General features: G+C 40.0%; 2 protein-coding genes across 2 annotated transcripts in view; both read right to left on the bottom strand.

Annotated features, from left to right (window-relative positions):
- pcca (propionyl-CoA carboxylase subunit alpha) overlaps positions 1-11567 on the bottom strand; it is a 48262-nt gene extending 36695 nt beyond the window's left edge. Inside the window, exons 1-6 of the mRNA XM_017457163.3 lie at positions 11466-11567; positions 9156-9233; positions 7532-7579; positions 5790-5858; positions 2194-2307; positions 1966-2019 (exon numbers count right to left, since the gene is read on the bottom strand). Coding sequence (XP_017312652.1) covers positions 1966-2019; positions 2194-2307; positions 5790-5858; positions 7532-7579; positions 9156-9233; positions 11466-11519 — 417 coding nt within the window. The 5' untranslated portion in view covers positions 11520-11567. The remainder of the gene's footprint in view (positions 1-1965; positions 2020-2193; positions 2308-5789; positions 5859-7531; positions 7580-9155; positions 9234-11465) is intronic.
- Positions 11568-13241: 1674 nt separating this feature from the next.
- On the bottom strand, positions 13242-15896 carry zic2b (zic family member 2 (odd-paired homolog, Drosophila) b). The gene is made up of 3 exons (XM_017457170.3): positions 14785-15896; positions 14025-14188; positions 13242-13919 (listed from the first exon to the last, which is right to left on the bottom strand). The coding sequence occupies exons 1-3, from the start codon at positions 15605-15607 to the stop codon at positions 13737-13739; spliced, it is 1170 nt and encodes a 389-aa protein (XP_017312659.1). The 5' UTR covers positions 15608-15896; the 3' UTR covers positions 13242-13736.
- Between the last annotated feature and the right edge of the window lie 2316 nt (positions 15897-18212).

The following is an 18212-nucleotide window of genomic DNA, read 5'->3' as shown; positions in this document are numbered from 1 at the left end:
TCCAAAACAGGTAAAGTGTTGAACTCTCCTGATTCTCATCATGTGCGCTGTGGGTTTAGTTCAGCTCGTGTTGCACAGCAGGCTGGGAGTCTCTGACAAACATGTCAATCATGCAACAGCCTTAGAGCATTAGGCCACGCCCACTATAACAGTCCTCAGGCAGTGTGATCAGCTGGTGCTCGTTTCTAAATCTTGATACGGAATTTGAGGGTCACACTAACCATACCGCAAACACTAAACATCTGACACAGTCTTCCCTGAAATTTTATTTCCGTGTTTTAATAAAACGCCAGAAACGGGACTAGAAATCACCATCGAGTGCTGTTCAGTGTGTGATATGGAGAAGTTGTGAAACGGTAAAGCAAAGTCATTAGAAAAGCATCGGGCTGGATTTCAGCACAGTCGGGAGCAGCATTAGTATTTTGTGCATGAAGGCGAGGCCAAGGTTGAGTATGTGTGTGTGTGTGTGTGTGTGTGTGTGTGTATGTGTGTGTGTGTGTGTGTGTGTGTGTGTGTGTGTGTGTGAGCGAGCATGTGCCTCCTGCCTGTGCCAGATTGAGATCAAAGCAGTTTTTGGAGGAACCCCGCTACGCTCCTCTGCTATGATGTCATCACCACGCTGCACTGCTATTGGTCGCTCAGAAAAAACACTCACCATCTCCCTCTCTCTCTAGTAATGGTACAGAGACACGTGACTGAGAAATCACACACACACACACACACACACACACACACACACACACACACACACACACACACACACACACACGTCTCGTCCCTCGTCCTCCATCGCACTGCGGAGAAGTGTCCCGCAGCGTAGTGCGTGTGTGTGTGTGTGTGTGTGTGTGTGTGTGTGTGTGTGTGTGTATCCACAGCAGGAGACCCAACCGAGGGAACAGAGACGATATTTCTGGGATCAAAAGATCAGCAAGAGAATTCGAAATTGTAAAAAGATAAATAAATAAATAAAAAAGCAAGCCACGAGCTCGACTGTACTCACATCGACTGCCTCTGCGTTTCACTATAAAGTGTCAAATTCTGGTGCACTGACAACCCAGGATGGAAGAATAAAGAGATCAAGTTGGCATAAAGGGTTGGGGTGGGGGATTGGTGCGGTTGCTATGGTAACATACATATTTAAAAGAAATGCCCCACATAGACTGACATCAAAGGGCAAAAAAAGTATTAAAAATAAAGAGGCTGTGTTTTATAACACAAGTGCTAGACTTATACATGAATTCCTGTATCATACCTGTACAGTTGTATTGTTTTATTTATTTGACATATTATGCACGCAACATATCTTCCCCCCCTTTACTTCGAACTGAATCCTATTCACCTGACCGTTTGGTTGTGAAGACTTTCACTGGCTTTCTACACGGTTTATCCCTGTGTCAGTAACTGGGACGCTTCATTTGAAATCTAAAATGTAGCAATCTGAAGTTCCTGCAATTTTTAAAGCATGTCTGCAAACTTACCGTTATCTCTGGAGAGAAAGATTACAGCATTAAGTGCGATTTGGGTTTGTCATGTCATTCTCTGGGTTTATTTCCATACCGAGTCCCTTTTGAAGGTTTAAGCCACTAGAACACATTTTAGAAATGATTTACGGTATAAAACGATGGTGCGGTCCATCGGTGAGGTTTAAACCGTTACCGAGTGTGAGACGTCGTCTGCTGACCCTTTTGGCCTCTTTGCTTCTATTTGGCTTGCAAATCATCATCTCACCTTAGACCTCATACCTTTAATTAAATTACTCCAGGGGGCCGTGAGGTGTTAATTACGAAAACACAGAGTGTGTGTGTGTGTGTGTGTGTGTGTGTGTGTGTGCTGAAGATCAGCATACAAGTGGGTCATTCTAAGCTCAACTTTAAAACAAGGTCATTTGAATATTCAGCTCTTAAGCCCTCTGTCTTTCATTCATTCTCTTTTTCTCTGTGAGTTAGAGAGAGGCACGCTACTCACCAGCCTCCGAGCAAACTCTTTATTCTCAGAGAGGAAGCCGTAGCCTGGGTGGACCTGGCAAAATGGGCACAGAGAGAGAGAGAGAGAGAGAGAGCGAGAGAGAGAGAGAGAGAGAGCGAGAGAGATGTTAAAACACACAATTTCTAAATTGAATTAACCACATATGAAGAAATGGCAAGTTATATTTGAACACACACACGCATTCCTTTTTCACTCACACACACTCACAGCTTGAGCTCCTGTGTTTCGGACGGCGTCCATGATGGCGTCCATGTTGAGGTAGCTCTTATTGGTCGGGGCTGGGCCTACACACACGGCCTCGTCTGCCATCTTCACGTGAACCTGAAGGAAAACCACAAACACACACAGAGACACATAGACACACAGCCTATTAGGAATCGCGTCTAGGTAATGAAATGACAGACGTCACCCAGGGGAAGCATTAACAACATCAACTGCATCAACAGGAGAGCGTCGGAAAACGCTCACTAACCAGCTGTCGCCTTTCACGCCGCTTCACTTAACACGCAAACGCTAGGAGAGAGACGTTGCGGCTCGACGCTCGTCACGAGTCGTGCTGCAATTCAGGGTTCAGAGCGATGACCTCTCATGCCTCCCAGGACAGTCGAGTTTTCTCAGCACCAACATGACTGACTTGAGTCGTTAAGAGTTATTAAACCCTGCAATGAGCTAGTCTGGGTGTTGGTGCAGTGATAACACTCAACAGGAGGGCATTCGGGCAAGAGCTGGCTGTCAAAGGGGGATGAAGCAGAACTCAGGTGATTACCGGAGATCCTGGTGGGACGTGTTATTAGGAGAAACGCGAGAATTCACTATTGGACTGATAGTGACCTGAATTCCTTGACTGCTGTTGAGATTGGGTAAAAGACATTGTCGAATTTTTCCACCCCGTCCCAAAAAAAGTATAAAACAGGACGTCCTCACAGCAACATCTTTTTAGCAATTGTGCATCATCAGATCTACAAGAGTGTTCCCACCATGATGCAGCAAGACGTTCGGTTTAATCTCCTCACATCCTCTATAGCCTCAAGGAGTTCCCCAAGAGCCAGTACTCGGTCCACTTCTGTTTCCTTACTGTATATACAAGCCCAATTCCAAAAAGGTTGGGACGCTGTGCAAAATGTCGATTAAAACAGAATGCAATGATTTGCTAATCTCATAAACCCGTATGTTATTCACGATAGAACATAGAAAACGAATGTTTAAACTGAGTAAATGTACCATTTTAAGGAAAAAATAAGGTAATTTTGGATTTGATGGCCTCAACACGTCTCAAAAAAAGTTGGGACAGGGGCAACAAAAGGCTGGAAAAGTAAGTGTTACTGAAAAGAAACAGCTGGAGGAACATTTTGCAGCTTATTAGGTTAATTGGCAGCAGGTCAGTAACATGACTGGGTATAAAAAGAGTATCTCAGAGAGGCAGAGTCTCTCAGAAGTAAAGATGCGATGGAATTTGGGTTGTACTACGTTTCTAAAGCTCAGTGATCAGATCTCTGCTACGCTGATGACACAGTTTAGCACTGCTTTTTCCTTCACCCCCCACCAAGAAAAAACACTTCATTAAGTGATTCATTAAGATTAAATGTGGAACATGCAGCTCTGTGGAAACATTAATTAAACGGAGCGAAATAAAGTGCAGTCCAATGCTGTTATATATCCATCATTCTAGTTCGGCAATGTACCTACATTCTGGTTCTGGAGAAAAAGATGCTGATCTTTTGCCACACCACTTGTGATTTTTTATTATTATTTTTTGTCGAGTGCAAATATGATGTGCTACATTAGAAAATTTACTAGAAGAGGCTACACCAACTTCTCCATGGAAACGAAATTCATTTCTCTCGGCCTGTGTTCATGCACGTAACTATTCAACTAGCTCACCCTTTCTCATTTCATTAGCTACCGCTTTGTCCACCTCATAACAGTAAACCGTTCAAACAGGAGTACTGCAGATCTGTCACACCTTCCACATGAATTATTTCAGCTGTTCCCGTCAGGTAATCCCTTTCCTCTTCTTCTCAATTACTAACGCAACACCAATTTCTTAAACAAACAAACGACTTATCTCTGTTCACTGCTCAGAAATCGTCCTTTATTTATGTGCTCTTCCAACCATTTCCTCTATCCTTGTATAGCGGTTCAAATATCCTTTTTTTTTATTTTTATTATGGCCACAAATCTAACTAGAAGTCTTTCACACTGTGGTCTACCAGCCATCTGCATGGTCAGTGGTTTTTACTGAGCGCTTTAAGCAGGTTCCATGTGTCCTGTCTGTCTCCTGTCCTCATAAGAGCTTCGTTCTTTCGCACCATTTGTCACAATAAACTCTGTTCTCCATCTGGCAGCGAAGGGAAAGTTCACCTTAGGCGGTGCAGGATCGTCCTGAGGCAGGAGGGGACCAGAGTTTCCCTTCCCAACTGCTAACAAACAGGGTAATGAAAATATCTAGAATATATTGGAGATCAGGGCGCATTCATTCAGTCGCGATATCGCAGGAAGATCAGACGAGGAACGAGTAGGTGTTTCCAATATACCCAGTAGTGTGTGTTTTGATAAATGTTTTGAATGGTGTTTTAAAAAAATAAATAAATAAATAAAAAGAATATGTCATTAGTTTTTGTCAAATGAACATTGGTTGATTTTTAATTAGGATCATATATAATCATGTCCGTATTGTGACGCCAATTTGGAAAACCTATGTTCTCTAACAAAGAAATTACAGGGAGCAATTAGATACAGGTCTATACAATTTCCCTATCATTTTTGGCCTTTATTAAAATGATTGAGTAGCAAAAATGATTGTGAACGCAACTACGGATTAGTGCAATCACAAACCATACTGGTAATAGCGGACTTTTTTAAGTGCTTAACAGTGTGATGTACCAAACAGAAATAAAGAGAAAAAAAAAAAAAACTTTAGCCAAAAATAATAATAAAACTATTTGTTTTAGACAACATATAAAAAGGATGTAAAAATAGAATATAGAAACATTAAAAGAATATATAAGCAAAGTGTGCCAGTAGTTAAAAACAGAAATGAAGAGAAAGAAGAAGAAAAAAATGGATCTTTTTACGGATCGATAAGATCCATAAGATCTTTTAATGGATCATAAGTGAAATATGAACTTAAGAAATTCTTTTGAATGATTTTAGAGCTAAAACGAACGGCACATCTTAAGTCTGATAGCATTTTACAGTATGATAAATAAGTCTATTTAATTGACAAAATGTTACATTTATATCATTAAGTGTGTTTTGATTGGATAACATGACGTGCTGAACATCTTGATGCAAGTCCAAATCCCGCTCAAGTCGAGGGAAGAAACCATGTTTACAAGACAAATAACAGTTAATACACACTTTAATATGGATTAACACCCCCCAACGACTCACAAAAAGTCCAAAAGACCAACCCTAAAGCCAGCAAATATGGACTTCTAACCCAAACTCCACTCGTATGCGTATCAGCCGGTCCCCTGCCGTTCTGTTTAAGGAGATCTTTATTTAAAAGCTCTTTAGAAGCATCCAATCAAATGCACAACGTCACTCCATCCCCCCCTTCTTTTACCACCAAACCACGTCCCCTCCCCCGGTTTGGATTCAGACAGCAGGGGGGACAGCCTGGACTTTGTGTGAAAAAGCCTTCGCATGCATATGGAGGAGGGGGATGAGTGACAGCCATCAGTCACGGGGGTGGAAAACAGCGAGCGGATGGAGGGAGCACAGCACAGCACCTTCCCTGCCTGACTTTAACAACTTTAACACTCGACTTTAACTAAAACTGCTTTGTACGAGTCACTCACCGCGCTCGAGTCTACGTCACTGTGCACAGCGACTGTCCTGATCCCCATCTTCTTACAGGTTTTAATCACCTGAGGGTGAGACAAGGAGTTAAAGGAGTTAAGAGATAGTGGTGCACTGAGATTTTGTTAGAAGGAAGTGCAAACATTGTGTAACTGTAACATCTGGGTTGTGATTCAAAACATGTTCCTGTTGCTTTTGGGGGGGGGGGGGGGGGTAGAGCATCTAAAACACACGACTATAATAGATGTGAAATATAAAATCACAATGTTCAATATTTTTTTATGGTACATGCTTCAAAATACCAACCATCCATCATAGAAAAGTATTTTTAGAGCATTTACTTTTCATTATATACATATACACGTACATACAGTGTGTGTACCCCTTATAGAATCTGCAAAATCTTAATACCTTTAACAAAATAAGATTGATCATAAAAATCCCATATTATTTGTATTTAGTACTGTCCTGAATAAGCTATTTCACACAGATGTTTATATATAGTCCACAAGACAAGAAAATAGCTGAATTTATAACAATTACCCAGTTCAAAAGTTTACACGCCCTTGATTCTTAATACCGTGTGTCGTTACCTGGACGATCAACGACTGTGTTTATGTTTTGTGAGAGTTCTTCATGAGTCCCTTGTTTGTCTTGAGCAGTTAAACTGCCCACTGTTCTTCAGAAAAATCCTCCAGGTCCTGGACATTCTTTCTTTTCCAGCATCTTCTGCATATTTGAGCCTTTTCCAGCAGTGACTGTATGATGTCGAGATCCGTCTTTTCACACTGAGGATGACTGAGGGACTCGTACACGACTATTACAAAAAGGTGCAAACATTCACTGATGCTCAAGAACGCAACACGATACATTAAGAGCCAGGGGGGTGTAAACTTTTGAACAGGATGATCAGTGTAAATTGTTATTATTTTGTCTTCTGGGAGACATGTAAATGCCTTATTTAGCTTCTGAAAGGCAGTACTAAATGGAAAAAAAGGATCTTTAAACAAAATAATAACAATTTATACTGATCACTCTCGGTTTGCGCCCTGGGTTTCACCTGTGAAGAATGGTTTGTTGTTAAAAAGGATAAACCAACATGAAGACCAGAGAGCTCTCTATGGGAGAAAAACAAGCCATTTTGTAACTGAGAAAAAAAGAGGGAAAATCTATCAAAGCCACTGCACAAGCATTGGGAATAGCCCTTTTTTTCCACTGCCATTTCAGTGAGTTGAAACGTCTGTTACACATTTCAAATCGTTTCTGTTATTATTCTCGAATAAAAATAAAGATGTACTGTCTAGTATAAATCAACGAAACTAAAAATCATATTCAAATTGTGTTCATGTGCTGCTTTGAAAACCCTTTTCCTCTTCAGCTCATATAAAGCCTATAAACATATCACAATCTGACACGGAGGGTGTAGAGTTGCAGCGTCCGTGAGTGCTTGTTAGGGTTTACATTACTTTGCACTGCAAAACAAAACGCATTTATTCCACAGCATTTTGTAAGCGTGTGTTAGTGAAATGTTGTGTTACAGGTTTGTGGACAGAACTGGATACAACGCAAACGTACAAAATCAATCGATGATGAAATTCAGCTCCCGGAATAAAACGATGCATTCTTTATGAATTTCCCTTCAGACGGTCTGTTGAAGTGACCCCACACCTGTAAACGCCCGAGGAGCTCAACAACACACACTTTCCTTCTGAGTATTCACACACAAACACACTCCACTTACCCTGCAGGCGATCTCTCCTCTGTTTGCAATGAGGATCTTATCAAAGGTCTGCAGGAAGAAAGCCAGAACACAGAGCGATTAGGACTTTCGTTGTGACAACAAGTCATTTGCCCACGTGTGTGTGTGCGTGTGCGTGCGCAAGTGAATACTTTCTCTTCACCATACTGTATCTCAATGAATATAAATTTGAACGTTTGTAATATCCAATCTTGTTACTTTAACACTAATGAGAAACAGATCAATCACAAAATAAAGACAATTAATCAATCTATCCAACTATTAGACTCTCCTCTATCCATCCATTCATCCACCTATCAATATACCACTCTATCCATTATCCAAACTGTGGTCCATCTCTCTACTGACCCATCCGTTTACCTATTTGTTTCAATTCAACTCCATCCAGCCTACCTATTCATCCATTCCATCAGTCCATCTGCCGTTCCATTCATCCATCCATCTCTCAATCTGTCAAAGCTCCTGCGCATCCATGTAGGTATCCATCCATCTATCCATTCAACTTTTCTAATTATACATCCAACCATCCCATCTAGTCATGTATCCAACAATCAAATCCATCCACTCATTCATGCAAGTACAATATGTATCCATCGAACATTCTATTCAAATATTTAAATATACATCACTCCATCCATCCATACAGCCTATCTATTCATCTATCGATATAATCCAATCATGTATCTATGAATCTATCCATCCACTGTCCCGACTATGTGTTCATCCACCTACCTATTTATGTATCCAGTTCAAGCATGTTTCCATCTATCCATCCGCCTGTACATTCAACTATTTTTATACATCCCTCTATCCACCATCTATCCAACCAATCTATGCAGCTATTCACCAATACATCCATGTATGCACGTATCCATCTATCATCCATTCATGTATCCCAACATCAATCCTACAATCTATCCATTTCATCAGTCCATCTGCCAATCCATCCATCCACCTACACATTTATCTATCCATCCATCTAACCACCAATGCATTCATCCATCTATCAGTGCATTCGACTAGGTTTAACTCTACATCCCTCCATCCAATATATATATTTATCTTTTCATGTATTCATTAATATTGCTATTGCCAACCATTCATCCATCCATCAAATCAGTATATTGGTATTTATACTAGTTCCAGTCTACAGTACAATCACATTTTGGGTTTAGTTACAAATCCAGGCCACTTAGTACATTCCACTAATCTGAGCTGTGTGTTATAACCTCCTGAGTAAACATAACACCACACACACACAGGATTCCAGCAGTGTTACTCCACAGTAAGCAGAAATGTGTATTGCATTCCTAAGTCTGTACCAAATGTACCATCCCTCTCCCTCTCTCTCTCTCTCTCTCTCTCTCAGCCTCTGGGCACTGGCTGTTTGAAGGAGGCAGATCAAAGCACCAAGATGCTGCCATGTTTGTATTGGAGACTGGGCAGCTGGAGATCTTCGTCTCCCATGAACCCGTGCCATGAGGGAGTGCTCATATGTCCTCAACTCCGGTTTTCCCCGCCCATTTATTCACATATATACACACATACACGTGATAAAAACCGATTCTGAGTCTCTGATAAATGTAGCAGAGGTTCTGAAGCTCACCTTCTCGCTGGGGTCATACACAGTGGAGTAGTAGGCATGGCAGCTTATGAGCCAGCACGTGGGCCGCAGAGAGGCGTGCTGAAACAGACAAGTTATTTTAACCAGTCAGCACTGCAATATGTACATTACAAGAAACCAAATTAGGCAAATTAATCATCTAGAGACGCCTCCTAAACATTTGTTTTTTTCCTTCACACCAAGTATAGCCAATGAGCCGAGGCTAATGCTGGCGAAATGAAGACGGAAAATCAGTATTAACATCATAATACATTCCTATCACCAGGTGTCACTTTAACAAGCAAACGACTAGATGTTAAGATTCAGCTTTAGTATTAATTGTCCCTACTAATTTCCCACGCTTTCCTTGTTAAATACTTAGTTGGTTTCTTAAATCTCGAATAAACACCACCCCAGGGTATCCAGTTTAGTTAAGAAAACTAATACTGCAATCCCTTCAGGATTTTGTGATCTCAGAAATTAACGCAAAAATCAAGAAAACTCCACAATATTCGGAGGAGTTTGCAATTTTCCTAAATTACCGAAAATTTTCCACAGATTTGGGCCAAGACGCGTCATGTGACGTCATCACGACGCGCGTTCAGCCAAAGCACTCTTCGATTCACGCGAGTCGAACGTGAGTACAGCTAAAAGGTCTCATTTACTAACAAACATCACAGCGAAAGGCCACGCAAAACAATTTCCTGCGATTTGCGATTTCATCAATTCAAAACAAATAAAGCACAAAAAAAAACTCACAGCCACAGCAAAATCAATCTCAGCGAAATCCTGTACAAATTTATATTGTGATAATGACGAGTATCGTAATGTGATATTCCCACTTTATACTACAGCGCTATTGAATTCTCAAATCGGATTGGTCAGAACATAACAGCGGCTCAGACAGCAGCGCCGGCTTTAATCCAAATCTAACGTTTATATTAATGCGCTCATACTAATACTTTACTCTTTCCATAGTAACATCTTTTTCACAGGGACTTGTATGGAGGACAATCTACACAAGTGCTGATTAAAAAAAAAACACATTTTTAAAACTTTGTTATTTAACAAAAAGAAAAACATTTCATCGTTGATGTGGCGAAGATTTCTCTAAGGAGTCTTGTGTCTCAAGTTTCCCGCCATGAGAAAGTCCTCAGTTTTCAGGTTCCTCAGGAACATAACCTGTGTTTCATTTTTTTTGTCTTATTAACATCAAGAAAGAGAAAAAGTGAGGCTGGTGACAAAAGGACTGCTTATAGCTGCTATGACATACATGATAACAGGAACTAACTAACTACGCTGCCGTTTTATAAGAGGAATACTTTGTGTTGAGCCGCATGGCGACACCCCGTCTTGAATTATATGCTATAACAGCACGTCCTGTTGTGTTTTATTCCTTACATATTGGCCATTTTAAGTCTTACCGACATGTTTGACACCAAACATGTCACAGATGAACGATTACATTTGGGGCAAGAGGGGGGAAAAATGCTCACAGTTCAATTTGTGTTATATTACAACCACTGTACAATCATAAACACTGTTCTGTATTTTATTCCCAATAAACACTGATCCTAGATCAGACCTTCTCATAAACTGTAATGAATAACAGAATACTGATCCAGGGCATGATCTTAAAAGCTAGCTGTAAGTAGGAGGGTAAAAAAATGTAATATAATATACAGTGTAAATAAAAGTGCTTGTGTGTAGGTGTGTGCACTATGATGGACTTCATTTCGGTCATGTGATGTGGAAAGTTTAAAGAAGGACAGCTAGTTAAACAAGGCGGACAAGGATATTATGGAGCCAAAGACAACTGAACATTAACTAACATGTTGATTTGGAGTTCATGTTCAATTTCTGAACATGCTGAAAAGCCCTCGAGTCTCTCAGCAGGAAGCTTTGACACTTTAGATACACCAGCTGCTATTTAAACATGGCGGCTGCATTTAAACCCTACTTCCGGAAACTAAACTATATAAATATCTGGTAAATGCAATCCACATTTTTGAAGGACTTGTGCTGAGACACTGAATAACGACTGAATACCAAATACCTTCGAGTTATACACATATAGTGCACTACGTACGTCACAGAACCCATCCCGTCATAGCTTTTGAAGTGCACTTGAACAGGGTTAAAAGTGGTATTTGGGATTCAGCCTAACACTCAGCTCAACTCGCTAACCAGTTTCTCTGCAACACCGTGACGTCGTATTATTGAAAATAGACATTTTTATGAATTTACAAACCCGTGCTTTCACTATCACGTGTGTGCGTCTGTGTTTTACAAAAATGAGGACGACACTCTCACCTTTACGGCGTGTAAAACCCTTTGAAAGGTTGGCTTTATCCTGTAAGCCGCCATGATGACCGGTGCGTGAGGTTACTGCGCATGCGCACCGCAAAGACTTAACCAGCGCTTGGAGGTGTTTTCCCTTTCAGCCAATCACAATGCAGATATACATATCCACAAATAAGCCCAAATCATACTAATATTCTTTATTCAATTCATTTCGATTCAATTTTATTTGTATAGCGGTTTTTAACAAAGGACCTTGTCACAAAGCAGTTTTCAGACATTTATCAATTCTGTCAGTTTTAAATGTATCCCTACATTTATCCCTATGAGCAAGCCAGAGGTGTCCATGACAACGATGAAGATGATGATGATGATGATTTACATCCACAAAAAATACCATTTTATATGAAATCACAATGCATATGTTTTATATCCACAAATAATACTAACATTCTAATACTAATATATAACTTTTATTAGGCTATATGCAGATATTTAAAATCCACTCATAATACTAATATTTTATGATATTCTGATATTTTATATCAAATCATAATATTAATGGTCATAATAAATCAGCTTAAGTTAGAAGCCATATGCACATTACTGTTAAAATCCGTGTAACACGTCCCTGTTAAATAAATAAATAAACAAACAAATAAATAGATTTTCTACAGTTATACCGCTGGGATTACAGGTTTCAGGATATAATATGTGTTGAAAAAGATCATGATCAAGTGCAATTTATTAAGCTAAATATCTGTAGTTTCACCTGATTGTGAATAAATATATTTAGGTGTGATTTTTTATTTATTTACTTGTTTGCAGCATGGGGTGTTTAAGATTAATAGAGTAACGTACAAACTTACCAATTCTGTACAAATACATTTTTTGTACATATATAATAAATTAAGGACCTATTAAGACTCCTTTGGATGAACTGATCTATTTGCTAGAAAGTTCTGATCAGAATGTTGTGAGTTCAAATCCCAGCACCACCAAGCTGTACTGCTGGGCCCTTGAGCGAGGCCCATTGACCCTCAGTTGAATAAAAAATGTGATAATTGTAAGTCGCTCTGGATAAGGGCGTCTTGCAAATACCGTCTGATTTACAACATAAAACTGATTTTCAACATAAAATCTTCAAGTATGTTCTTGTTTATTTGTTAAAATATGTTTTATTTGTTAAAACATATATCAGTCATTTGAAACACAAAATAATGTTATTTAATGTCACCTTTCTTTAAATATAAGTTGTGAAAAATATTGTACAAACTTTTAAATATAACACTGTAATTTCCAACTGAATTTTAATTCGTCACTGTTGTACGTTTTACTTTTAGAAGTATTAACTATTTTACATTACAAAATTATTACAAGTCTTAAAACATATGATGTGATATAATAAATATTGGACACTATTTATTAGCTGTTTTCCAGAAAATATTTGTCTTTTAAAGGGCATGTTATAGGCTATGTTTTTAAATGTCTAGGTCATGTTTTATGTGTATGATTTCAATAAGAAAATTCTATAGGCCGAATATGGAAGATTAACAATTCATAAACTATGTAAAATAAATATATTATAATAAATAATAATAAATAAATCATAATAAATTATAATAAATAATAATAATAACAATAATAAAGGAACAAGTGTCCATTGTTCTTTATAGTTATAAAATTCTGGGAAGGTTTGTGTGTGTGTGTGTCTGTGTGTGTGTGTGTGAGACTGAAGCCTTCAGTCAACTCTTCATTACACATAATAAAGACACAAACAGCCACATAGACATTATTAGAGAAAAACAAATATTTATTTCTTTATATGCGAAATACATCCTTCATTGTTTATAATACACAGTGGAGAATAGTATTTTTTTCACAGTGCAATACTGATTTTTAAAAAAAAAAAACGATAAACCTTCATTTATTTTATATATACATTTCACTCTGAGAAGAGTCAGAGATTTTACAGTGAACATTTTAAATCGACAGAAATTGAATTCCGTGTTGTGGAAAAGGGGATTGTTCCAGTGAGTGGAGGAATAGAGGGAGGAATGTGGGGTATCATCACAGGACGCATTAAAAACATTAAAGTGTGACCAGGCAATGGAGCCTGTAATTGTCCATAACATCACTGTATGTGATTATTTTATAAACAATATTACTATGTTTTAGAGGATTGTCTACATTGCTGATCACCGAAGTCCTGCTGCGTCCCAAACCGTGCCATTATACCCTTCTTGACACTTTTGGCCACAACCTATGAGAAGTTCATGGTTCCTAAACGTACCACTCGCTGAAGTTGGACGCTATGCTGCTGTGACTGCTGCTGTTCAGCACGGCAGAATCTGGAGACATGGTGGTGCTATGAGTCTCTGAACACGGCGAAACCAAACTGGACGACTCGTAACCGGAACTTCCGGTCGGCGAGGACTCGTTCACTGGACTCTGCTCGTCGTGAACCTGTAGAAGAAACCGCAGTGACATTAGAGACGGCTTGATAAGAATTTATAAGGCTAATAGTGTGTACGGCATGACGGACAGCTGTGTGCATCTTGTCTAACTCACTTTCATGTGCTTCCGCAGAGAGCTGGGATGAGTGTACGACTTGTCGCACAGTTTGCACAAGTACGGCTTGTCGGATGTGTGCACGTGCATGTGCTTTTTCCTATCGCTGCTGTTGGCGAAGCGTCTGTCACAGCCGTCAAACTCGCACAGAAACGGCTTCTCGCCTGGATAACAAATGATAACAAAAATGGGTTCAATCTGGTCAGCTGAAGAAATAACATGCGAATAGGCTAACAGTCCTGAACCCCACCCCACGCCCCCACCCCCCAACCCATGCACCCTGAGCCCACATTTTATTGCCAGCACTCAGCCCACTATAAAAAAAAAAGCACAATTCACACCTACTTCCTATCTTTAGACCTGCTATACCGCACATACGCATGTAAACACAACAGCGCCATCACGTAACCATGGAAATGGAGTATTAACACGTCGTCTCGCGCTTATTGATGACCGGAAAACCGCGCAGGTCAAAAGCTTGTGAAGTGGCTCTGATTACATGTGTATATACTCAATGACATGGAAAGTAATGGAAATGATTCAAGATGCAAATGGTAATCGTAAACAGGAAATAACTTAATGAGTACAGAGGCATATTTCACGCAAATTGCAATGAGGGGGAAAAAAGCTCGATTCTATGCGTCACTGCAGTTGCAAATAAATAAACAATGAAATAAATAAATAAAAACAACATGATGTACAATAAAGACTAATCGTGATGTGGAGATATGAATATCATAGACTGGAATGGTGTATTCACCTGTATGAGTTCTCTTGTGTATTTTCAGGTTCTCAGAGCGCGCAAACACTTTGCCGCATCCCGGGAACGGACACGCAAAGGGCTTCTCCCCTGTGTGCACGCGAATGTGGTTCACCAGTTTGTATTTGGCTTTGAAGGCCTTTCCCTCTCGAGGGCATTCTTCCCAAAAGCACACGTGGTTGCATTGCTCAGGTCCGCCGACGTGCTCCGCGGAGACGTGCGCAACCAGCTCGTGCATGGTGCCGAAGGTTCTGCCGCAGCGGCGCTTCTCGCGATCCGGTTCGAGCCACTTGCACACGAGCTCCTGCTTGACGCACTGCTGCCGCACGTAGCGGAAGAAGGCTGCCGGGTGATGGTGATGCGCAGCTGCTACGTTCAAGCCGTACTGGCCGTACGGGTCTGGACGCGCGTTGGACACCTGGTGGTGGTATTGGTCCGGCCGTGCGAACAGCGCGTTGTTGGTTGAGCTGTGCTGCTCGTGGAAGCCGGGGAATAGCAGATGACTCTGCGCGTCCGCGTGTGAGGGATGAAGCGCTCCGGTCGCCGGGCTGAAGAGGCCACGCTCTGGATCTGCAAAGCCGCGTCCGCGCAACAGGAATTCTCGGGCCGAGCCGAACGCGGAGCCTCCGTATGAGGCGCCCAGAGCCGCGTAGCCTGAAGCCTGCGTCCCGAAGGCCGCGCCCTGACCCGGAGACACCTCACCGTGGCTCAGCTTGAAGGCGCCCACATGCGCCGCTTCAGCAAAACTCGCGTCCCTGTCGTGTGACTCACCCGCGTGGTGATGCCGGGCGAATGGACCCAGGTGACCCGCGTCCAGTAACATCGCTGCTAACTTCTGGCTTTCTCAGCAGAAACGCGGTGCCTAAAAGAACTCCGTGCGTAAAAATCAACTCCAAAAAGCAAATCAAAACGAAGCCTGAATGACCCAACAAATATCTGCTCAAATTCTGACCCACATATTAAAGTTTGCTTTAAAATCCTAACAAACTGAACAAGTCCCCTTGGTAGAGGTTTACAGTCGAACACACAACCTGATGCGCAAATAAAAAAGAGAGCCTGAACACTCTCATACTCCCTTCTGTCCGTAAATGTGCTACTTTTTCGGTTTTGGCTGTGTTTATCTCCCTCCTCGCTCCCCCACGCCCCCTTTACTACAGAAGCTCCGCTGCGATCCGATTGGCTGCTCTGAAACCCTAATCCGACACTCTTGTCCAATCAGACGCCAAGTCAGCGTGACTAATACTTGCTCACTGTTGCTCAGCGTTTGCTGCCCCAGTGGTACTTTAGGACTGTGATTTTAGATGGGGTTTTAGTGGCGTTTACAAACGAAAGACCAGCATTTGTTGATGCTAATATATTATCTAGGTATGAATAGCTGTGTGTTTGGTTTGCGTGTGTTTATCTGTAATCCTGAGAATGGTAATCCTGAGAATCCTGTAATAGAGATTTATTTATTAAAAAAAGAAAGAAAGAAAGAAAGAAAGAAAAAGGCATACGAGTTGGAAATGTGTAAAAGTAAAACGTACATTCTTTATTCAGGCGCATACCTTGTGTATAGTATAAATGTGGTGGCACAGGATGTGCACATGCATCACCAGATTGCAACCTAGAGTCTCAGAAACAATAATAATAATAATAATAATAATAATAATAATAATAATAATAATAATAATAATAATAATAAGTTTGTTGCTAGGGTTACGCACGCATCTGGACTGCTTCAGCCTCTCAACCAGCAAAAAAACCAAACAAACTAGGTTATGTGATACAAACAGCAGTAGACGGCACAGGTTCACGAGGTGTATCCCAGCCCTTCTGTGTGCTTTTTTTTTATTCTTACTTTCCAAAAACATTTAATACAGCCGATTAGAGTCTTTTTGTTGTTGTTGTTTTGGCAGCTGAGCAGAAACCCGAGCCACAGCTGGAGTCCCGCGCGCGCTGCTGATGTTGACCTTGAGGTGTTTATCGCTGTAATGAACCTGAACACTGCAGTGAGTTCCCGCTTCCTGTGTTCACATGTGCCATGCAGTATGGGCTTAAAGGTGTGCATGTGCAAAGAGGTTTTCCTGTGTGGTAGCTTCCATGGTTTGAAAAAGGATGCGAATGTGTGGGGGACCCTGTGCTGCAAAAATAAAGAAGCACAGTGTTTAATGTCAAACAGAAAGAAAAACAAAAAGCACAGTTATACACCTCAAACATTAGAGGAGTCACATGCCTGATTCGAGCACAATGCTGCACTAATGGCTTATCATTTCTCCATCCTTTTTTCCCCCTTTATTTTTTACTATGGCTTATTTAGCCGTTTAAGTAAAACGAACTAGTGACTAAAGATAACAAATGTTTTTCTTGTCTTTTAAAGCAGGTATAGGCTAGTTTAATTCAGACATGCTAATTCGTATCTTTGTAAGAAAATAGTAGGCATAGATAGACTAGATAGATAGATAGATTATCTATGCATACTATGCCTACTACTGCCTACTACACTGATAGATAGATAGATAGATAGATAGATAGATAGACAGACAGATAGATAGATGGATAGATAGATAGATAGATAGATGGATGTTTTGTCACAGCAGTAAAAGAAAGCAATTAAAAAAAGAAATCATTACAGACACTTAACTAAATAATTAAGTAATAATGGTTTGTTTATCTCTTAGAATCTCGATGTAAATTAGTATTTTAAGTTAGGCTGTTTTTTATTTAACATTATGGATATAGTTGGTTCCCCCCAAATTGACTTTGAGATAAGTTTTGAAGTTTAAAACTGAAATTTCATGATTTATTTAGTAACCCAGTGAACGAATTATCATTACCTAGGCTATAACTTTCAGTGTAAACATTAAGATAACACTTTTTAAGGCACTTGTTTGCTAGCTGTTTATTTACCACACGTTAGCCAAATTAAACATTGGTTTTGGCTTTAGCAAAATGGGATATTATCCGAAAGCATTTTTTTTTTTAATTCTTTAGCGTGAGGTAAATCGTAAAAAAAAGGGGAAAAAAAAAGAAAAAAAAAAGTTTTAATCACAAGACTGATTTAGTGGTAAAATAAAATAAAATAAAAGTCTGCTAATATGCTAATAGAGAGTAATACGTACTAGCTAATCCTTTGTAGGATAATAACCAGCTAGTAAGTATATTTGCTAGAGGCAATATTTTATTTTGTTTTATTTTTAAAATGGATTATGCGGATTTGTCAAGTAAATGAAAAATAATTTTCATCTGGTTGTAGTAAAAACAAAAAATACGGCTAATGAGTCATAATAAATAGAGGTCACGGGTTTATGAGCGATTTAAAATATGTAATGACCTGTTAGCATTGTTGTTGTTTTTTCTTTTTAAATACTGATGTGAATTTGCCAAGTGTTCGTTAATTAAATGGCACTTATAAAGATGACTCTTAATTAGTAGCCTATAGGATGCGC

The sequence above is a fragment of the Ictalurus punctatus genome, chromosome 26, assembly GCF_001660625.3.
Source record: "Ictalurus punctatus breed USDA103 chromosome 26, Coco_2.0, whole genome shotgun sequence".
NCBI lineage: Eukaryota > Metazoa > Chordata > Actinopteri > Siluriformes > Ictaluridae > Ictalurus > Ictalurus punctatus.
The sequence above is the reverse complement of the archived record's forward strand: the minus strand, read 5'-3'. Positions and strand labels throughout refer to the sequence as shown.